Genomic DNA, 23,038 nt, shown 5'->3' with positions numbered 1-23,038 from the left:
CTAAAGAGTTTAAAGAATCAATTTTATGCATTGATTACGTCAATTTGGGAAAATGGCAATGGCTCATTGTAAAACGTGAAATCATAAAGACACCACGGCTGTAGATTTTATGGCTGTTTTTTAAAATTTGTGATCACTTGTGTATACCCCCAATGTCCTAGTTTGCTAAAGCTGCTCCAAGCTGATACCATAAATGGGTTGGCTTTTAACAGTTGGCTTACAGTTATGAAACTGAAAAAAAAAAAGCCCAAATCAAAGCATCATCAAGATGAGACCATCTTCCTGACGGAGATCCTGGACTCCTCTGTCACATGGCAAGGCACATGGTGCATCTTCTTCTCTTTCCCTTCTCTTCCGGGTTTTGTTGCTTTCAACTTCTGGCTTCTATGGCTTCTTCTTTATCTGAATTTCATTCTCTTATAAAGGACTCCAGTAAAATAAGTAATACCCACCATGAATGAGGTGGGTCACATCCTCAGATCCTACTCACCGAAAGGCTCTCCTTAAAATGGGTCCACATCCACAGGAATGGATTAACTTTAGGAAGATACTTTTCTGGGGTCCAAACAGCTTCAAACCACCATGACCACAATTCCCATTTTAACCATTTTCAATATACAATTCAGTGGCATTAATTACATTAACAGTATTGTGCTAGTGCTATCACCATTACCAAAACTTTTCATCAACCCAAACAGAAACTCTGTATCCATTAAGCAATAAAGCGTCATTCCCCATCCCCACCCCTGATAATGTGTGTGGCAGTTTGATATTATTTACAAATTCCAAAAAAAAATACAGATTGCTTGTAAACTGGTCTGTCCCTCTGGTATGATAACCCTTTGATTGTATTAGATTCAGCTGAGACATATGATTAAATTATGTAAGATTAGGGCTTTGAGCCAACCATATCATTAAGAGTGTGACCAGCATTAAGTCCCAGCCTCCTTGGGCTGATAAAATAGATTTTCACACAGAAGCTCCATAGCCCTGGGAAAAGAGATGAGCCTGATAGTCTTGTGGAGAGACCAGAGCAGCTGAGCCCAGAAAGAAACAGGTCCCTGGGAGAGAGATGAGCCTTAGGCCAGCCTACAGCAGAGATTAGAAGAAGCTGGGACCATGGAGTCTTAAGAAGAAGGAGGAAGGCTGAACCCTTGCAGACATGCCTGCCATCTTGCGTCAACACGTGGCAACAGACTTTGGGTGAGAAAGTATCTCTTATGTTACCTTGAGTTGGACTCTTTAGGGCCCGGTAACTGTAAGCTTCTACCCTAAATAAATACCCTTTATAAAAGCCAACAGAACACAGGTACTGGTGCTCCTGAGGGCTATAGAGACACCCAGGTCCCACAGTCATGGCAGATGGCTCTGGAGTTCAGTGCCATGTCAGTTGGCCCTACTTTGGAATTTGTGCTCCTGAGAGTGATGGAGCTGGACTCAGATGTGACTGCTCTACGCATGCCTCTTCTGTCACTTTTACTGAACCTGTGGTTGGCACTGGGGTTGTTGTATGCTCAGGAGACTTGAATCTCTGGACTGTCCATGTGCCAGGTGGGCCTTGAGCCTCAGCACAGTTGCAGTTGGACTTAACCAGGTCAGCTATCAGGGAAATGAGGATGGTCAACCACCACACCAGGGAAACGAGAGAGTCTACAACTACAAGCAGCAGAATCCCATCCATCAGCCATGTGGGATCTAAGCCCCCTCTTGATTTAGAGGTGGAGTGGACATCGCTATCCCTGGGTTGTCCTCAGGATGGAGGAATAAGATATGAATTAGAGTGTGGGGGAAAAAAAACCCAACAGAGTTCTGGTACTTTGCATCAGCACCCCTTTGGCTGACTTATACAATGTGTAGTATGACTTTGTATATTCTTGTTATGTATATGAGATCATATAATATTTGTCCATGTGTGCCTGGCTTATTTCAGTTCATACAGTGTTTTCAAGGTTCAGCCATGTATCAGATTGCCATTCCTTTTTGACAGCTGCATAGTATTCCATTGTTTGGATGGACCACATTTTGTTTACCCATTCATCTGTCAATGGACACATGGGTGTCTCCACCTTTTGGCATTTGTGAATTATGCCACTATCATGAATATTGATGTGCAAGAATTAATTCTTTGGGGCATGGATCTAGCAGTCAGATTGGCACGGCAGTGTATAAGATGTACATGCAAACTCTTCCCCCTGCCATGGTCCAGGAAGCCGGGCAGGTGCCTAACATGACCGAGGACGGTAGAGGCCCTGTCAACTCCTGGCCCTGCACTGGTACCTCACCACCTTCTGGAGCCATGTCCAGTCACACTGACCCCAGCTGTAGCCCAGCTCACTGTTCTGGCTGCATGGCTGGCTCATGAGCTGCTCCAGGTCTCCGGGATGTACCCCAGGGCAAGGCAGGGGATGTCGCTTGTTCCTTTAATACGAGCCATGGCCACCCATGGAACAGCCCAGCAATGCCAGTTTTCAGCCAGGGCCCAGCCCAGGTCAAGGCAGTGAGCCCAATGGGGAAGCCTGTCCTGTCCCCTGGGTGGAAGAGACTGGGCCATGCCTCATTCCTCCACCAGCACTGCTGCCTTCCTGGGCTCCAGCCAGGCTACTCATGGTGACTAGGCAAAGAGACACTGCCATCACCCATGGGTGGGGGTTAAGTTTAGTGTGGCCCCACCCAAACATTTTCTTTCACTCATATACTGAACATGCTTCCTGTTTTTGGTCTTGTTTTTTTTAGGTGGTACCAGGGATTGAACCTGGGACCTTGCACATGGGAAACAGGTGCTCAACCTCTGAGCTACATCTGCTTCCCATGCTTCCTCTGTTGACACGTCCCCAACACCTGCTGTGAGGTACGGGTGGGAATTTTAGTTTCCTGGGCTGCTCAAGTAAATACCACAACATGGGTTGGTTTAAACATTGAGAATTTATTGGCTCCTGGTCTTGAGGTTAAGAGAAGTCCAGGGGAGCAGATGTAGCTCAAGCGGTTAAGCGCCTGCTTCCCATGTATGAGGTCCTGGATTCAGTTCCTGGTACCTCCTTTTTTAAAAAAAGAGAAAGTCCAAATCAAGGCAATGCTTTCTTCCCAAACACTGGCGTTCTGGGCCTGGGTGCCAGTGATCCTTGGTCCTGGGTTCCTCTGTCACATGGCAATGCACATGGTGGCCTCTCTTGGTCTCTCCCCTCTCTTCTGGCTTCTGCTGAATTTCAGCTTCTTGTTTCCCAGAGCTTTCTCTCTGTCTGAATTTCATTCCACTTATAAAGGACTCCAGTAGAGGACAACCATCCTGATTAAGGTGGGCCACGCCTTCACCAAAGTCACCTTATCACTTACTTACAATGGGTTCACTCTCACAGGAATGGGTTAAGTTAAAGAACATGTCATTTCTGGGGTACACCACTCCAAACTACCACAGTGGAGGAGCTGGGTGGGAAAGCCAGGGAGGCAGCTACAGAACTGGCTCTGTCAGCCCTGACTCTTCCAGGGAAGGGACACAGGGGACACAGCCCAGAACAAGGCTTACGCTGTCAGCTTCTGGCTCTGATTTTTATGTAAGACTCTGGAAAAGAGGAATTAAGAAAAAAAAAGAAAGAAAGAAAAGCTGACTGAGCAGAACCTTCCATTCTCAGATATTCAATGGTTTATTTTCAAAACAAGAAACACTGACATGCTTTTGCTTTTGTCAGGACCCTTCATTGCTGGGCTGTCTTTATTACAGGAATCACTATTTAGGAGAATTGCCTATTGCTTGCAAGGATGCCATTAAATATGGAACTCAGAGATGTACAGGTGTCCTTGTGGAACCCACCTCAGGCACCTATGCTAAGGCTCTGAGAGGAGGTGAAAAAGTCATTTCTACAAAGTTGACACTTCTTGGAGCTTCAGTGGGAACAAAAGGCAACCTGGACTCTTGGCATTCAGCCACAGGGGGACCAAACCCACCAGGGTGAGGGGCTTGGTGACAGCCAGTTCCTCTGTGGCTTCACGAGGTTCAAATATCTGAAGACATTGTTTATGAGTCACTGTCAGCAGCCCCCACCTGGATGGAGGTGGGTAAGTTGGTATGACAGTTTGAATTTGATGACTCCCCCACCCCCAAATATTATATTTTTGAACTAATCCAATCCTGTGGGTGTGAGATCCTTTGATTGCATTAGTTTGGGTTAAGGAACCTTGATTCAATCACTTGATTAGATTGCTTTTGATTGGACTACATCAGTGAGGTATGACTCAGGTTTGGTATCCACCCTCTTACTGGAGCTTTATATAAAAGGAGACACAAAAAGGAAAGCAGATGTGGCTCAAGCAGTTGAGCTGCCTACCACATGAGAGGTTCCAGGTTCAGTTCCCAGTGCATCCTAAAGAAGACGAGCAAGACGGCGAGATGATGCGACAGGCCGGCGTGGCAAGCTGACTCAACAAGATGACACAACAAAGAGTCACTAGGAGGAAAAACACAATGAGAGACACAACAAAGCAGGGAGCAGAGGTGGCTCAGATGATAAGGTGCCTCCCTCCCACATGAGAAGTCTCAGGTTCGGTTCCAGTGCCTCCTGAAAAGAAGACAAGCATACAATGAACAGACACAGCAAATGCAACACAACAAGGCGGGGGGGCAGATAAATAAATTTTTTTAAAAAAGGAAAAAAGAGAGGTGCCATTTTGACCCGGTCATGTGAGAGAGAGGACTCAAGGATCACTAGCAGCCGAAGTTGGGGCACAAAGCCCGAGAGGCTGGGCCCACACAGCAGCTCAAGGCTGAGGAGAGAAGCCATCCTCCTGATCACTCACTCCTGAGCTCCAGGAGACAGTGAGCCTGGAGGGAAAGGAAGGGACCTTGGCAGAGATGGCCCGCCATTTTGCCTCTCCATGTGGCAGGACAGCAGGATCACCAGTAACTGACTTTGGTGAGAAAGCTTCTCTGCTGGTGCCTTGATTTGGACATTCCACAGCCTCAGAACTGTAAGATTTTACCCCAAATAAATCCCCTTTATAAAACCAACCCATTTCTGGCATTTTTGCATCAGCAGCCTTTGGCAAATTAAGACAGTTGTCCAAAGGCAGCCTGGCAGCAGACAGCAGGGGCACGGGCCTGTGAGCCAGCAGTGACACTTGTAGAGAGGACCCCAAGGAACCTGCGGCCCTCCCGACTGGAGCTGGGAAGAAGGCATCGGCCGTGAGGTCTGAGGTGGTGAAGAGGATGGGCGGCCGTGAGCCTGATGTGGTGGTCTGAAGCTTAAGTATCCCCAGAAAGACATGTTCTTCAACTAAATCCATTCCCATGGGTGTGAACACATTGTAAGTAGGATTTCTTTTTATTTGATTTCAAAATTTTAAAGAACAGGCACGCATACCACACAGGATTCCCATACATTGCACCACCACCACCTTACGTTGTGGTAACATGTTTATTGCAAATGATGAAAGAACAAGAACATTGTCATGATATCCCTGCTATCTACAGTCCATAGCTTTTATTTGGTGTGTTTTTCCCACAAACCATCTATAACAGTTTGATATCATTGATGAATTCCAAAAAGAAATATTGGATTATGTTTGTAAACTGATCTTTTCCTCTGGGCATATGAGATTATATTGGATTTAAATAATCAAGTAAACCTCTTGTGTCAGTAGGGCATTGAGTCCCCGCCCTTTGGTGGGTGGGGACTCGCAGATAAAAGACATGGCAAAGGACAGAGTTGGAGGGTTTTTGATGCTGGAGTTTTGATGTTGGAGTTTGATGCTGAAGACTTAAGCTGAAGCCCCGGGACGAGAGGAGCCCTAGGCCTGGCAAGAAGCAAGCCCTTAAAGAGAGGAACCTAGGAAGCCTGAACCCTCGCAGACGTCAGCAGCCATCTTGCTCGAACATGTGAAAATAGACTTTGGTAACTTATGCTTTAAGGCTTGGTATCTGTAAGCTCCTATCCCAAATAAATACCCTTTCTAAAAACCAATCAATTTCTGGTATTTTGCATCAGTACCCCTTTGGCTGACTTATACATCATCCTATTATTAATGCCATGTATTAGCATTGTATATCTGTTCTAGCTCATGAGAGAATGTTCTCATATTTGTACTGTTAGCCGAAGTCCATCACCCACCAAGGGCTTCACTGTGTTATACGGTCCCCTGCCTTGTACAGTCCATACAAGGTATACGCTCACTGGCTCTCAGTTTCATCACAGAGTTGTGCTGTCATCAGCTCAGTCCATTTTAGAATGTTTTCATTACTCCAAAAGGAAAAATTCCATATCCCCTTATTCTTCCCCATTACTGGCCCTTAGGATTGATATAGTACCTTCTTTGCCATTGTTGTAAAAATATTATATTACTGTGCACTATAACCTATACTTTTTTTTTTTTAAGATTTATTTTTATTTATTTAATTCCCCTCCCCTCCCCCGGTTGTCTGTTTTCTGTGTCTTTTTGCTGCGTCTTGTTTCTTTGTCTGCTTCTGTTGTCATCAGCGGCACGGGAAGTGTGGGCGGCGCCATTCCTCGGCAGGCTGCTCCTTCGCGCTGGGCGGCTCTCCTTATGGGTGCACTCCTTGCACGTGGGGCTCCCCTACGCGGGGGACACCCCTGTGTAGCAGGGCACTCCTTGCGCGCATCAGCACTGCGCATGGGCCAGCTCCACACGGGTCAAGGAGGCCCGGGGCTTGAACCGCGGACCTCCCATGTTATAACCTATACATTAACATTAATTGTATTTTCCCCATGTATCTCTATATTCTTAATACCTTCTAATAGAGAGACCTTCTTGTATTTGTACTATTAACCACAATCATAATCCAACACTGAAATCACTATGTTGTATGGTCCCTAGATTATCTTCTAGCTTTCTTTCAATTGACATTAACCTCCCTAGCCCACCCCTTTCAGCCATGTTCACGTTTATAAATTAGCAGTGTTAGTTACACTCACTATGATGTGTTACTACCAACGCTCCCCATTTCCACACATTTACCCATTGTAAGGACCCTTTGATCAGGTGACATCAGTGAAGGTGTGGCCCACCTCAATCAGGATGGGCCTATGGGTCTTTTTTTTTCTTCTTGTTATCTGCTTATTTTTTTCTTTATGAGGCACTGGAACTGAACCCAGGACCTCCCATGTAGAAGGTGGGCACCTAACTGCTTGAGCCACATCTGCTTCCTGATCATTGTTTTTGCTCATTGTCTGCTCATGGTTTTTGCTTGTCACCTGCTTGCTATTTTTTCTTGTTATCTGCTCATTGTTTTTGCTCATTGTTTGCTTGTTTTTTGTTGTTGTTTTGCTCGATGTCTGCTCATTGCTTGTTCATCTTCCCTAGGAGGCACTGAGAACTGAACCAGGGACCTCCCATGTGGAAGGTGGGTGCTCAACTGCTTGAGCCACATCCACCCCTGAGGGTCTTAATCCTCTTACTGGAGTCCTTTATCAGAATGAAATTTGGTCAGACAGAGAAAGCCACAGGAAGCAAGAAGCTACATCAGTGGGCCCTGGATGAGAAGGGAGAGGCCACCATGGGCATTGCATGTGACAAAGAAGCGAAGGACTGCCAGCAGCAGCCAGCCCCAGAATGCCAGTTTTTGGGAAGAAAGCGTCACCTTGACAACACCTTGATTTGGACATTATCTTAGCCACAAAACCGTAAGTGAATAAATTCCTCATTGTTTAAGCCGATCCATTTCATGATATTTGCATGAGCAGCCCAGGAAACTGAAATGGGGTTTATCAGTTATGTACTGCCACATAACAAATGACCACAAATGGTATGGCTTCAACAACACCCATTTGTGATCTCCGTGTCCGTGGGTTTGGGTACAGAGACCGGCCATGGGCTCGTGTGTGGTCCAGGAAGAGGATGATAGTAACTTTGTAGTGGCTTGACACAGTTCTTTACGGCCCATTTGCTCCCCTTCTTCCCATTTTTATTTTATAGATGGGTAGTGGGAGGTCACCTGAGGGAAGAGAATATCAGGCAGGGCCGTGGCTGAATCTGGCAGTAACATATGGCCAGCCAAGGACATGCTGAGTACTGGGCAGTGTCTCCCCCCACGAGAAGGTCTTCACTGCAGGAGAACTAGCGTTGTTTTGCTGATGCATGGGAGTGCAAAGGTGTGTAGAAGGATGCAAATGAGAGCTGCACAGCCAAAGAGGTGGACTGTGTCAGTGATCAATTTCAGCTCCAAATTCACTCTCAGCTCCAAATTCACTGCTCAGAGGTAATGGGGCTGAAGGCTCTTGTGCAGCTGGTGCCATGTTCAACTTTGCCAGCAGAGGGTGCTGGAGAGAGAGTGGAGGAATAAAGGGCTGCTTTTCCCAGTTTCGGGGTGTTTTCTTAGCAGGCCCCCCGCAGCACACACGGCCTTGCCAGGGTCTGGTTCCTGCGGTGCACGGCAGCACCCAGTGGCCAGCACCTTCCCAGCATGCTGCCTTGGATGGTTTGATAGTGAAGTGTCTCTGCAGAGACACATACCCCTGAACAAAATCTTGCCGGTACCCTAGAGGACAGAGTTCCAGGAAGTTCTGCCAGCCCAGCACCCAGTGGCTTCTCTGCCATTGGTCTGGCTCTCAGCCTGGGGGTGGTTCAATCTCAGCCCCAGGGGTAGCGCTAACACTCACATCTGCCAGTCTGGTGTTCTTTGGTGTTCTTTTTCCTTCCCGCCTGCCAATCCCGTTCAAGTCACTGAACACGGCTTCTGTTGGTCAGACTCCAAATCACACAGCTTGTTCTGTTAGGGGCTGTGAGGGGTCAGCTCCTGGGCTGTGCCACCCAGCCAGCTGAGACCTAGAAGTAGGACACCCCCTCTAGGGGAAGGGGAAACCCTGCACACTGTTTGTGTCCCGTTCTTGCATCTGAAACGAGCTGATTCAGCCACAGTATCGGGCAGCGGGGTGTCCATGCAATTTTGCATGGTGACTCAGAGCCAAGAAGCTGGCTTTCATGTTTCAAATTGTCTCTGGTGTGGATTCTCAAATGATGAGAGCTCCCCAGCCAGTTCCACTGGTGAGCGGTTTCAAATGTCATGTTTGATGGTGGGTTACATCTCAGGCCTCATTCTCTATGTGGATAAATGCCAGTGGAATCCTGCTGGGGTGCCCTGAGGAGGGCAGAAGTGGGTGGGGAGGAGAAGGGAGAAGTGAGGAGAGGATGGGGAAGTATGTGTGTGTGTAGAAATGTAAGGCGAGGAGGGGGAAACGTGGCGGGAGGAGCAAGTGTGGGGGAGGGGGCAATGGGGAAGGCGGAAGTGTATGGAGAGGAGGAGGAATTGTGGGAGAGGAGGGGGACGTGTGGGAGGCGGGAGTAAATGGGAGGAGGGGCAAGTGGGGCGAGGGGGAAGTGGGAGGGACTGGATGGCATCTTGCCCTCCCTCTGGCCTGGGTCACCACCTCCTCTGGCTGCTCCTAGCCCCCCTGCCTGGTCCTCGCTCCTCATTTCAGGGCCCACAGACCCCAGAAGCCACCCAGACAGCTCACAGGCATGGTGGGCTTAGGCTCAGTGCGGCCCCCTCCGATGCCAGCTCAGAACCAGCTGTGCCTGCCCTCCGCTGGGCCCAGCTGGCGCCCCTGGCCCTGACTCTTCGCTCTCTGCTGACCCCTGAACCCTGTCCTGACCTCCTGACCCTCACAGCTGTCTCAGTTAACCGTGTCTTGACACTTCCCCGACATGAAGCTGTTCCTGCCAGGGCACCCCACACCACGCGAGCCCGTTCACCCGTCCCGGGGTCCCGGCCACCAGGGCTGGGCCACCCTTGGGTGCTGCTGCCACCCTCTAACCCATCCTCCCCACCCCGTGAGGCGGCAGAAGCAGCAACACCACTTCCTCACGCCACAGACGCTTGCGGCAGATGGCCCGCGGGAGGGGTTACCTGTACGCATTTTTGGAAACGGGCCGAGGATCAAACTTAAAGAAGATGATACACATGGGTCACCAAGGGGCTCGGCTCACACGGCCACACTCTGTGGGAAGAGGAAAGGAGAGGTGAGCAAAGGGCACTGCGGAACGCCTCCCCGATCCCCACACTCACAGGACACGGAAGAGCCACGTGGTGCCGCGGTCCACACTCACCGGGACCGCACGGAGCAGCCTCTGCAGGCAAGGACCAACTCCTGACACTGCAAAATCAACTCCGTGAACCCACGACAATTGTTGTGGCTGGCCAAAATGACCTCCCAGACACTGCAGCACCCGAGGACGTGTACCACACCGTGCGCTTGCTGGGCATGGACCACCCTGCTCCAGCAGCACCATCATTCTCGCTGGGCATGGGCCACACCGTGATGCTTGCTGGGTGCAGACCCACTGCTCCAACAATATCATGATGGTAGCTGGGCGTGGACTCCACGGCTCCAACAATGCCGTGATGGTAGCTGGGCGTGGACTACACAGCTCCAACAATACCATGATGGTAGCTGGGTACAGACCCACTGCTCCAACAATACCATGATGGTAGCTGGGTACAGACCCACTGCTCCAACTATACCGTGATGGTAGCTGGGCGTGGACTCCACGGCTCCAACTATACTGTGATGGTAGCTGGGCGTGGACTCCACGGCTCCAACTATACTGTGATGGTAGCTGGGCGTGGACTACACAGCTCCAACAATACCATGATGGTAGCTGGGTACAGACCCACTGCTCCAACAATACCATGATGGTAGCTGGGTACAGACCCACAGCTCCAACTATACCGTGATGGTAGCTGGGCGTGGACTCCACGGCTCCAACTATACCGTGATGGTAGCTGGGCGTGGACTACACAGCTCCAACAATACCATGATGGTAGCTGGGTACAGACCCACTGCTCCAACAATACCGTGATGGTATCTGGGCGTGGACTCCACAGCTCCAACTATACCGTGATGGTAGCTGGGCGTGGACTCCACGGCTCCAACTATACCATGATGGTAGCTGGGCGTGGACTACACAGCTCCAACAATACCGTGATGCTACACAATTTGGCCAATGTCTCCGAGAACATGGGATTCCAGAGATGCTAACAGAGGACTAGCGGCTGTTTCCGCCCCAGAGTAGGGTGAACTGGGGTTCAGGCTTTGACAGCTTCAGGGGCAAGGGAGAGAGAAGACAAAGCCCAGGGCCCACCCAAGGCATAGAATCTAACAGACTCTCTCCCAAGTTAAACTGGGACCCCAAAGAGCAACACTTGCAGTGTGAGGGTGTGTCACCCTCAGGGGTCCAGGGACAGCACAGAAGTGAGGGAAACGTCCCTGCGAAGCTGTGACCACAGACATCCATCCCACAAACAGGGCCAGGAGCCCAGGGACCCTCAAGCTGAGAAACTGGGTTATGGGATCCCATGAGGGTAGTGAACCAAAGTTCCTCTGGAGAAAAATATCTTCATCCCAGACCCAGAGAAGCCTCACAAATTAGTTTTCAAGGACGTGCAGTCCACATACAGAAAATGAATCAAGCACACAAAGAAACAAAGCACCATGAGTGATAACCAGCAGGAGAAAACCACAGAAAACTCCAACCTTCAGACAACCAGATGTGAACAATAAGCCAGCTCTGATGAAAGGAACTAAAAGAAGCTTAGAAACTACACAAGGAAGAGGAAACAATACAGAGTACAGTAAGAGATTCATAGAGAACCGAAACAACTTTTGGAAATGAAAGGTATGGTAAGCGTAAGAGCAGATGGTCGGAGCTGATGAGGCAGACCAGCATCAGGGTGCAGGGCCAAGACCTCACAATTACCCAGCTTCACAGAGACAGCCAACAGGATTCCCAGCACCCATTATGATCACCCCAAGTCGGGCCAGAAGATGCGGGACCCTTGGCCAGGGGGAGCTGGTCTTTTCTAGGTGGCCCATCCCTGCTGGAATCCCAATGGGTCGTGGTCTCTTGCAGAGCTGTGCTGTGTCCCCAGGCGGGGCTGGCCTGGTGGTGTGGGCAGCAGAGCCCAGCGCTGCGGCCTCGACGAAGATGCGGTCATTGGGAGGGAAGGACCAGAGGAAAGCCAGCCCCTGGGGAGGCACCATCAGGAACTGCCTTTCTCTCCAGTCCCTCGGCCCCCCGCTCGAGCCAGGCCACAGCCTGCCGGCCCCTCCACCCCGTTCTGGCTGGCAGCCACCCGCCCACATTCCCCCCACCCCTCCTTTTATGCCACCAGGCTCCCCCGGAAAATTCCTGCAAAAATTCCCTTCTCCCAGCGTGGTCTCCCACCTCCACCCACGCCCTCGGGGGGGCTCCAAAGCCTTCTGCCAGGGCCTGTCCCCCAACACCCTGACTGTGGGGCAGGCTGCAACTATAGGTGTCCTTTACACTCCAGCCCTTGCAACTGTCCGCTCTGGCACTAAGGGCTGGTCAAGAAAACCAAGGGCAGGGTGGGAAGGCAGGTTCAGGGCTGCTTTACCATCAGGCTGGCTGAGGCCTCCCCTGGAGGGTGGCTCTGATGTGTGAAAAAAAGCTGACCCCAAGGAAACAGGAGTTGGTAGAGGCTGGAGGGGAGAGACCAGCATGGAATCGGCCGCTACGCCCCCCACCCACCCCACCACCCCCATGGCCCAAGGCCCCTGCAGAAGCCCAGGGAAGGACACAGCATGGTCAGAGCCAGGCAGGGTTCTGGGTCTGCCAAAGGCTGAGCAGCCCAAGGAAGGGATGGGCAAGGAGGGCCCCTGGGGTGGGATCCTTGAACCAGGCCTGGACCCACCAACTGGGGCTTCTAGCACCTCCAAGGGTGGGAGCCCTGGCGGCATTCGTTCTAAGCATCCACAGAGAGCCACACTTTGCAGCTTCCACTTGCAGTGGAACTGCCTCAGCCTCGGGCATATCCTACCTGACCACCAGCAGGGAGGGGCTGGGGGCTCAAGAGGGGCCTTAAATCTCACCACGTGTGCTGACGCCAGTTAGATGGGATGCCTGCTCTCCCCGCCCAGCCAAACAGCAAGCAGGTGGCAGGCGGGAACCCAGGTCCCAGAGGTGAGGGACCACCACCTGGGTGCCCAGGGTGGGTCCAATGGTGCTGACCCAGAGGTGGCCCAGAGGTGGCAGGGCAGGGGAGGGGACGCCTAAGGTCACGGGTATGGCCATCCCATGCAGAGAGCCTGGGTGGTGTGAGAGGTGGGGGCTGGCCAAGGGCACGGTGCCTGAACCGTGGGGCGTCGGGACAGGCACAGCAGACAGGGGCGCTGCCACCCCCCCCTCGGCAGCCCTGAACCCCCTGCAGGAAAGACCGACAAGCGTGAGCTAAAAGCAAAGCAGCACCTTCTTCAGACCGTAGCCACGGGATTCCTACTTCCTACTCCCTGTCGTTCAGCACAGCTCACATGTCCCTGGTCCAACAACCAGGTGATTCCGCAAACTGGGAAGAAAGTGGCCTGAATTTGGCACATGCAAACGCAGCTGGACGCTTTCCAGGCACAGCGGGCCCATCTGCTCCGCGGCGCTGTCAAGATTCTATCCTGGCAGGATGGCCAGTCTGCGCCCCAGCTGGCTCGGAAATCCACCCTGGACAGCGCCAGCCTTGGGGGTCTCCCTCCTCCTCCTCCAACCTCTCGCAGGAAGCCCCCACACCCAGCATGTTGTTCCCAATGGCCACATGGAAATGGGACAAATCCCAGTTTAAGGGTATGACACTCTCAAGTCAGTCCCAAATCACTCCACGTGGCATCCAAGAAAAGCCCGCCAAGAAATCGATGCAGACGGAAGGACAGCCCTGGCCAAAGACAGGACTGGATGGGATCACAGCCAAGGGAATGCAAAGAGGGCTGCGGTGACACCAGCCAGGGCAGTCAAAGGGAAGAGGCGATGCGTCTGCCACGACCTTGGAAGGCAGCTACGATGAGGAGTTGCTTACCTCATCTCACTCCTGCGGCCCCTCCCCAACCAGCTCCTGCGGGCCTGGGGGCCTGGGGTGAGTGCTCCCATGCCCAGCTTATTTGGAAGCACAGTCTAATCCAGAAAGTTCTCAAAGACACGTTGCGCAAAACGTCCACCTTCGGCCAGATGCGGGTGCTTCCAGACCTTTCTCCACAAGGGATACACGTGGGTGGTATTTGTGGGACGACCACGTGCACAGCATCCCCCATCACTGGCTCCCCCAGTGGCTGGCTGTGGGGGTCTTTCCTGGCCAAGAGCCACTGATCCCCCACCTGGTTGCCACTGCCCAACTCTCCCATGGCATGTGAGGACTCGGCTTGGCTGTGGTTGGCGTCCCAGGCCAGTGTTTACTCAGCACACGAGATGAGGGCAAGTTGGGGGAGTTCCTAGGGCAGGAACCTGGGGGTGGAAGAATGAGGTCCAAGAGCGACGCTCTGAGATGGGCAGACCTGGCCCAGCTACCTCCGAACTGCCTGGAGCACCGTGCCACCCCACCGCACAGGTCTGAACCTGACACAGCTGAGTTCCTACAGGGGTGTCCCCACCTCACAATTCAAGGTCAAGTCCAAGGTCAAAAGAGCTCTGGGTGTGACCCATTCACTCCAGCGGCCTTCACAATGGGGAAGAGTGGGAAATGACCTGGGTGGCAGGAATGTGACCCCCTCCCCCCATGGCCCATGTGTATCCCACAGTGGCTCAGGATCTTCTGGTTTGGGGCCCTTGTATGCCCTTGAAGCACTTTTGAAGTGCTGTGGGCAGGAACCCTGTCTGTTCCATGAGCCGCAAATGTTTCCTTCCCTCCAGCAGCCACCTCCCAGTTTGACCTAAGATGTCTCCTGGAAAGCAGGGACTCGGGCAGAGACCCGTGCACCGATGTGGCGGCATTATTCACGAATGCTGGAAAGTAGAAGCGACCCAAGCGTCCATCTCATGAATGGACACACAAAATGGGGAGTGGATGCACAGTGAAATATCACTTGGCCGTTAAAAGGAATGAAGTTCTGAGACACGCGACAGCACGGATGAAGCTTGAAGACGTCACATTTGTGAAAGAGGCCAGGCACAGAAAGACAAGTATCGGATGATTCTACTTCTAAGAGATAATGATGATAGGCGAATGCATTGAGACAAAAGTAGACTGCCGGTTATCAGGGGCTGGGGGAGGGGTAACGCGGAGTTCATGCATAATGGGTGCTGGGTTTCTGTTTGGGGTGATGGGAAGATTTTGGTAATGGATGGTGGTGAGAGTACTGCAACATGCAAATATAACTGTGGCAGTCTGGCACTGTTTATGAACTACAAAAATAGATATCGGATTATATTTGTAAACTGGCCTGTATCTGGGCATGATTAAATTATGATCAGGGCTTTGATTGGGCCACATCAGTAAGATGATGAGTCCCCGCTCCCTTGGTGGTGGGAACTTACAGATAAAACTACACGGCAGAGCAGAGGAGTGAGTTGGACTTCTGATTCTGAGTTTTGGATGCTGGAACTCCGAGAAGTAAACACACAGGAGAAGAACACAGAGGAATAGAGATGGCTCCTTAGACACAGCAGAGGCCCCAGGAAGAGAGACGAGCTGTTCCCCTGACAGTTCACGGCTGGCCTTGTGGAAGGAGCAGAGCAGCTGAGCCCGGAGAGAATCAAGCCTTGAGGAGAGAGATGAGACTCTCTCTCTGGCAGAAGCTGGGACCATCGAGCCTTAAGAGGAAGAGGAAGGCTGAATGTCAGCAGTCATCTCGCTCCAACATGTACCAAGAGACTTTGGTGAAGGAAGTAACTTATGTTTTATGGCCTTGTAACTGTACATTTCTACCCCAAATAAATACCCTTTATATAAAAGCCAAAAGATTTCTGGTATTTTGCAGCAGCACCCCTTTGGCTGGCTAATACAGTAACTAATATCCCCAAAGTGTGTATTTGAAAGTGGTTAAGGTGGGAACTGGTACAGTGGCATATATGCTACCCAGGCTTAGGTATCAGCCCCAAGGTGAGAGAAGACCCAGCTTTCTCTCGACTTCCTTTTCTGGCTGTTTCTTTCTCTCCACTGGTGTCTAACTGCACTTCCCAGATGACAGCCCACTGTCTCCAAGGGAACCACTGGGTCCCCCAATCTGCCTGGCTCAGCCAACGGTGGGTTTCCCGGAGGACCTTGCCTGTGACACAGTGACACAATAGCCTCAGGGCATAATGTGGAGGTTGAACCCATGTATTTCAACAAACACATTCTTTGTAGAAATCTGCCTCACTGTGGGTACGAATCCATTGTCCACGAGATCTTTGGAAGATTGTGACAGTTTGAAGCTGGGTGGACCAAATCAGGTCCTGAGAGTAAATCCATTCCTGTGCGTGTAAACGTATAGCAGACAGGACCTTTTGATCAAATCCCTTCCATTCAGCACCTTTGGTTAGATTGTATGACCCAGGGTGGGTCTTTTACTAGAGCCCTTTAGAAACAGAAGAAACATACAGAGACAAAGAGAAAAACTCCTAGAACAGGGGTTCTTAGCCTTTTTGTTATACAGACCCCTTTGCCAGTCGGGTGAAAACCACAGATCCCTTACTAAGTCCACACTATACCATGTACTATTTAATAAATATATCACACCCAGTCTAACATGTCCCCCCAAGAATAAGGTTTTTTTAAAAATTTAAATTCAAGTTCACGGACCCCTTGTTAAGAACCCCTGTCCTAGAAACTGAGAGAGGAAACCCTGGAAGCCAGGAACCAGGAAAGAGAAAGCACCGGAAGGAGCAACCAGAAACTGAAGGCAACAGAAACCAGAGGAGAAGGCAGAGACCGCCACGTGCCTAACATTTCCATGGCCTCAGAACTGTAAGCTTATTAAGTTAATAATAACCCTCCATTGTAAAAGCCAACCCATTTCTGGTATATTGCCTTGGCAACCTTTAGCAAACTGAAAAAACATGTTATTTTCAGTTAAGGTGTGGCCAATGGAAGCAGGGTGGGCCTTATCAAGGGAACCCAGGAGTCACAGAAGCCAGAAAGGAGACAACGTTGTCATGTGATGGGAAGCAAGATAGACGCTAAGAAAGCCCACAGCCAACGGCCAGCACCAGAGCCCTACAGACTGTGGGAGACAGCACGGTTTTGCCGATACTATGACTTTGGACTTGTAGCCTCAAAACCATGAGTCCGTAAATTCTTGTGGTTTAAGCCACTCATTGTGCAATAGTTGTCATAGCAGCCTCACAAACTGAGACACATAGCTGGAGGGCAAGTGTCTCTCATGGCCACTCACGGAGCCTTCTCAACCTTTGAACCTCTGCCCCGACGGTGGCCAGCCCACCTGAATGCACGCTCACCACGCCCTGGACACCGACAGAGCTCATGGCCACAGGGCAGTGTGGCAGACCCAGAGCCCCTAGTGTTGGACACTGGGGTTTCCTTGCCCAGGGCAGTGTCGACACCAGGAGCAGCACACGGCGACCAATGGGCTGTGTCGTAGCTCCACAGCAGAAAGGGGGAGAAGGCACCCCACTTAACCACTTCGGGGGGAGTCCGCTGGGGAGACGCTGGGTGCCAGTGATGGTTCCCACACCTCTACGCAGTCACCACACAGTTCCCTTTGTGAACTCCACCGAGCTGCGCACTTAAGTTCTGCGCACACTCACAGCATGTAGGTTTTAGGTTGGGGAAAAGAAAAACGGATCATCCACTTCCGAAAAGAGCTTAGATGATGAAATTGTACAAAACACCCCTCTACACCATCGCGTCCCCCACTGGCTTCCACAACATTCCAACGGGCAGGGAGGGGACAGAAGGAGGGCTGGGAAGCAGCAGTCACAGCGGCGGCCCCTGTCCATAAGATCGGGGCCTCGAGCAGACGAGCACCTGCTCAGAACACCTCAGGCGGAACTGGGTGCAGTGCGGCTATTTCAAGTTCCCTGATAATGCAGCCAAGTCTCAGCAGCCCCTCCCCTCCGCCAGGCAGTGAGGGCAGCACCAGGAACTGCCAGGAACAGGAGAGGACAGCAGGCTGGCTGGCCACCGGACCAGGCGCCTGCCCTGGAATCACTTTTGTTTTTAAAACTGCAAAGGCACAAAGGGTGCCTGGGCAGAAGGAAGCCACGCCAAATCAAAAGATGCGGTGAACGGAACAGGACCAGCTCTCACGAAGGGGTTCTTACCAGGCCACGGGGCCCAGGGCTGGTGAGTCTCCATGGCCTGTCCAGTCAGTCTCATGCAGGCGCCCCGGCAAAAGCCCTGGGCAAAGGCCACCATGTCCCACCACAGGCTGCCCCACCGCGTGACACAAGCGTGTCGTCACACCTTCCAGGAATACGTGAAGGCTAGCCAGCCTGTCCAGCTGATGGTGGGTGGCCAGGTGGAGGGCAGGGCCCTGCTGGCTGAGCCCCCAGCCTCACCTGGCCCCCCCACCTCCCTGCCACAGCCACCTCTGACTGCACATCCCGTGTCAGGAGGATCTTAACGCACCAACCTATCTGTCCCCACACTGCAGGCTCTTGGCAGCGGCCAGCAGGGGAGATAAACACATATGGGAACACAGTGTCGCTGTTCCCAGGCCTTGGCAGCGACAGCCCTGATGTGTGTGAACATTCCGTGGCAGACCCACCCCCGCCCCCTCCCCCACGGGAGCATCTGAGAGCAACACAAACTGTGACACGTTTTCTCCAGTGAGCCAATCCTTTCTGGCAAGTTCTTTGAAGTGTTTTAGGAGCATTTGTGAAGCTCCTCCTTCATGGCCCACAGCAGCAGGGCCACCAAGGAGCCCAGTGAGTACAGTGTCGTGCGGGCCGAGACCCTGCCGTGTCCCCTGCCACAACCCCTCCTGGTGGGGACCCAGGAGTTTTCCCCTGGAGCCATGGGCGAGCCGAGCCTCACTGCAGCCACAGCAGCCTACACTACCAATAACCAAGGAGGGCGGCGTTCCTTTAGAACCCTCAAAAGGGGGGTCCATCTGAAGAGCGCATCGCCACGCGGAAGCCCTTGATGGGCACGCACACCGTTAGCGGGTGCCCCAGGGAGCAGCTGGTGCGAGGTGGGACCGGCCTTATTACGTTTAAGGGCGCATGGATTATTTTTGTCATCCCAAAAGAAAGCCGAAGGGAAAAAGAAACAATCAAAGGTCGCACTGGTAACCTCGAATGGCACCTCAGCCAGTCAGGCCTTTTGTTTCCGCGGAGCTCATCATCCAAAGCCACGGTCCAGGGCGGGAACTGGCCGGCGCTGGGCCCCGGGTGCTGCCACGTGTGCTGCCTCAGCAAATTATTAAAGAACAGACACCAGGTCTCGGAGGCCGCAGGATCAAGGGCCCTCTCCTGGAAGCCCTCTTGGCCGCTCCACACTGGGCTGTTTCTCTCCAGACCTGTGCTGGTGTCCCAGTGAAGCTGTCTCAGAAAAAGCACACAGAGCAGGTGCCAGGGGTCCTAAGGAGGGCAGACCCCGGGCCCGCTCCTAGAGAGCTAGGCACAGAGTGTGGAAATGGCTGTGGGGGCAAGTCCCCAGGATTTGGCAGGTCCCCAAGGACAAGACAGGTCCCCAAGACATGGCAGGACATGGCAAGTGACCACACTGGTCATGAAACAGGATTGGAATAACAACCATAAGTGAAAACACAAAGGAAGCACAGTGGAGTGGACACTGCCCAGGGGACAGGGTCAGCCCAGCAGTACTGACAGCTGGTGGCCTTGGCTCAGAGGGAGCCGTCACCTCCTCCCATCAGGATCCACGGGGCCAAGCCAGTGGAGGACTAGGGACCCAGGCTGTTGAAGTGCATGATCAGGGGCCCGAGGCACGGGGACTTCCCCATGCTTGCATCACCCAGCCAGAGTGCCAACACATCCACCACCACCCCCAGGCCTGCTCTGCCCCTCCCCAGGTGCCCCAGCCTACCTGACCGGCCACCGAATCCAGGAAGGCTCCCAGGAGCTGGGGCCGGGAGGAGTTGAGGCCCAGGGTGCCAGCCCTGGCTCTGAATGACCTTGGGAGAAACATTTGTTCCCTCCCTCCAAGCATTCTCCACCATGAACGTGAACCGGCCTGAGCTCATGAGTACTCGCCTCAAAAGACTGCCCAGGGGATTGATCAGCCAAGTGTGGGAACACACACTACCCAACCAGGTGAGTAACCCTTTTTTTGGCTTCCTTCCCTTCTGTCCCCATGGGGAGGCTCAGAGCCCACCCAGAGCGGCAGCAAAAAGAGCAGTCAGCGTGATGGAGCCAGACCGCACACTCCGCTCCAGACATGCCGTGCAGAGGAAGGGGGTCTGATCCTTGGGGCAGAGGATGTGGCTCTAGGGCAGTGTCCAAACTGCCAAGTGCCCTGGCCTAGGGGGAAGCCTGGAAGCAGAGGACATAGGCAGGGGAGGATGTCAGCATCTGGCTCTAGTACCCATTCACCAAGAGGAAAACAGGTACTGCAGCGGCTGCAGGGCAGGAGGGCCTGGGTCTTGCTGCTGCCCTGTGCCAGCTGGGGGGTAGTCTGGAGCCGCCAACCATCCTAGGAGGGCCCGAATGCGGGGATGAGCCAGCACTTGCCGTCCCATTCAGATGGATGTCAGCTGTCACCCTGTGACGCATGACCCCGGTCGCAGTCCACCGGCCCTGCACGGCCCACGCGGCGTCCAGGCCCGCCGGACTCAGTTTCCCCGCGGGGCGGCCGGCCGGCAGTCCGTGGGCCCCCCTCACCCTTTCCCCGATCCGCTCCCCCCAGCCCCCGAGCGAACAGGGAGCGCCTGGCAGAAAGCGTGGGGCGCTCTCCGCAATCCGCGGGGGGTCTGGTCTCCGCAGGCCCGACAGCGTCCCAATCCGCACCCCCGGGAAGAGGGAAACTGAGGCAGGGCCGGGCGGAGTGGCCCCGGGAAGACACTGCTGCCGCCGCAGCAGCCGCCGCACTCACCGCACTCGCCACCGCCGCCGCCGACTTCCGGGTGCCGCGCCCGCCGCCGCCACTGCCACCGCCCAGGCCCCGCCCCCCGGCCTCCAGCGCGCGCGCCATTGGGCCGTGCGGCGAGGGGCGGGGCGGCGCGCCGCGACCCTGGGCCCAGTTGGCTGCGCACGCTGCCGCTCGCGGGCTACAGCGACCCGGCGCCCCCTCCACCCCGCCCCCGGGCTGCGCCAAGAAGGGGCGGTGCACTGAGGTCTGGGCTCCGGTCACGACCGCGGCCTCCCCGGCTCCTCGGCCCTCCGCCGAGGGGCGCCCCGCAGCCCCGCGAGCCCGGGCCCTCGCGGACACCCCGGAGGTTGCCGTGTTGATGCGGCCTGGCCCGGTGCACCCCCCGAGCTCCAGGCCCCCGCGGGTCACCTGCCTGCCCCGGTGGCCTTCCCTGGACGCCTACAGGGCTGCTCATTTCCGACCCGCCCCTGCAGGATGGGAACTGGTCTCCCACTCCCTGCCTCCACCCAGGAAACCGGGTCCCTGCACCTGGCCATTCTCCCTTCTGGACATCCCCCACCCCTTCTCTTGATGGTCCCTGGCTCAATCCAGCCTCTTCCTGTCTGCCCCCCTCCCCACTGCAGCCCTGACTCCCCAAGGTCCCTGCCATGCTCAGAACAGACCCCAGACCCTGGGCATTCCAGATCCATCCAGCCCACTGAGGCGTTCGAGCCCATCTCAGGGCCCTTGTGCAGGTCCAGGCCCCAAGGATGAGGGCAAGCACGTGGGCAAGGGATGGGACAAGAGGACTCTGGCTGCGGCACGCGCACACACACACCCTGGCCAAGGAGGGGAGGCAAAGGCCCAGAGCCCCAGGGCATGCCCCAAAGTGGGTGCTGACCACCAGTCATCTGTTATGACAAGGGTGACGGATTCGGTAGGGACAAAAATAACAGGCTCAGGGATGTGAACAGTGTTAACGCCCACAGCTCTCGTTCACCCCACTTGACAGGTGCAAGCCCTGAGCTGGGTCTGAGGCTCAGAGTGGTTCAAGTGCTTGCTGGCATGGCTGGGTGGGCTCCACAGCCATGGGTTGAAGGCCTCGGGGTGGAGGGCCCAGGTCCCCACTCCAACCGGCTGACAGCCCAGCCGCGCCCATGTGAATTTATTAACTCCAGATTGTGTTAAAGGGCAGCAGTTAGAGAGAGGTGTCATCGGGGGTTGAGGAACAAGAAAATGGATGGCTTTGTACATTCCATGGAGGGAGCCCCGGCCCCTGCTTGACCTTGCTCACCCCTACCTTGCCAGAGCCACATCAGCGTCACCATTTTATTCCCGATGAGTGCTGGGTTGGCAGGGAAAAGTGGTTAGAAACAAATGGGAACAGACAGACAGACGCGTCTCTGCAAACTGACCATGATCCTAGTCCCCCCATACACGGGGAACCCCTCCCATTGCCCCAGCCCTATCTGGGGAGGTGGGGTGGCACCACCAGGAGCTAGAGCAGACAAGGAGGACCAGGAGCAGCTAATCATTTTTCGTGTCCTCTGCTGGCTTTGGAAGGGCTTCCTAGGGTTTGTTTGCAGAGTTGGTCCCTTGCATGGGCTTGGGAGGCAGGGGTGTGGAGGCCCTGGTGGCAGGGGGTGGTAGCAAGTAAGGTGCGAGGGCCCCGCTGCTGTTATGCCCCCTCCACTCACGCCAAACGCATACACCTGTGTAGGATCAACATCGTAGATCCACCATTAGTAAATTGAAAGCCACGTTGTCCCACAGGTGGCCAGTCCAGTCCATAGCAGGCGTCTTGATGGCAAAGGCAAACAGGCCATTGGTGAAGGTGTTCAGGGCCTTGTAAGGTGAGCATGTGCCAGGCAGGTATGCCATGGACTTGAGCTTATAGTTGAAGAGCTAGGGTGGTGACATGAAGAAACTGAAGGTCAGCATGATGCCATTGGGCACCCAGAGGGCCAGCCTTTGTGCTCCAGTCTCAGGAGACTGGAGATGGTATAGCACTCTGGGAGGGGGAGGAGAATCCAAGGAAGGTTCTGGAATGACATAACATCATACACTTTTGTCAAGGACTCAAGTTAGGGGACTTGTCTTTGAAGGCTGGGCGGGTCAAGACTCCCACACCACCCGGTGCTCCTGGTTCAGCTCTCGGGAAGCTGTGGGGCAAGCAGAATCCCCTAGGCAGGATGGCCTGGCCACTGCATGCTGTCATTTACACCAGCAGCTGAACTGTAGGCAGTGGGCTAGGCTCCAAGAGGCAAAGGGCCTGGCTGGTACTTGGCAAAGGTCCGATTCAACCAGACCTGCATAGTGTCCACTCAGGCTCGTTCTGGCCCTACTCTAATG

General features: G+C 53.7%; 2 protein-coding genes across 6 annotated transcripts in view; one reads left to right on the top strand and one right to left on the bottom strand.

Moving 5' to 3' along the window:
- The window catches only part of TANGO2 (transport and golgi organization 2 homolog), a 51,455-nt gene extending 30,680 nt beyond the window's left edge, over window positions 1-20,775 (bottom strand). Inside the window, exons 1-3 of one of the 4 annotated variants that reach the window (XM_058281856.2) lie at window positions 19,706-20,711; window positions 15,253-15,528; window positions 9,851-9,941 (exon numbers count right to left, since the gene is read on the bottom strand). In XM_058281856.2, coding sequence (XP_058137839.1) covers window positions 9,851-9,906 — 56 coding nt within the window. In that variant the 5' untranslated portion in view covers window positions 9,907-9,941; window positions 15,253-15,528; window positions 19,706-20,711. Of the gene's footprint in view, window positions 1-9,850; window positions 9,942-15,252; window positions 15,529-17,979; window positions 18,073-19,705 lie in introns of those variants that run through there. The other 3 variants (XM_023583694.3, XM_004475187.4, XM_023583695.3) reach the window with 3 other exon arrangements.
- ARVCF (ARVCF delta catenin family member) overlaps window positions 19,789-23,038 on the top strand; it is a 66,233-nt gene continuing 62,983 nt past the window's right edge. For both annotated transcript variants that reach the window (XM_071209933.1, XM_071209932.1), the window contains exon 1: window positions 19,789-19,932. In XM_071209933.1, coding sequence (XP_071066034.1) covers window positions 19,789-19,932 — 144 coding nt within the window. The remainder of the gene's footprint in view (window positions 19,933-23,038) is intronic.

This window comes from Dasypus novemcinctus, chromosome 19 (assembly GCF_030445035.2).
Source record: "Dasypus novemcinctus isolate mDasNov1 chromosome 19, mDasNov1.1.hap2, whole genome shotgun sequence".
Lineage (NCBI taxonomy): Eukaryota > Metazoa > Chordata > Mammalia > Cingulata > Dasypodidae > Dasypus > Dasypus novemcinctus.
This window is presented reverse-complemented; position numbering and strand designations above follow the sequence as displayed.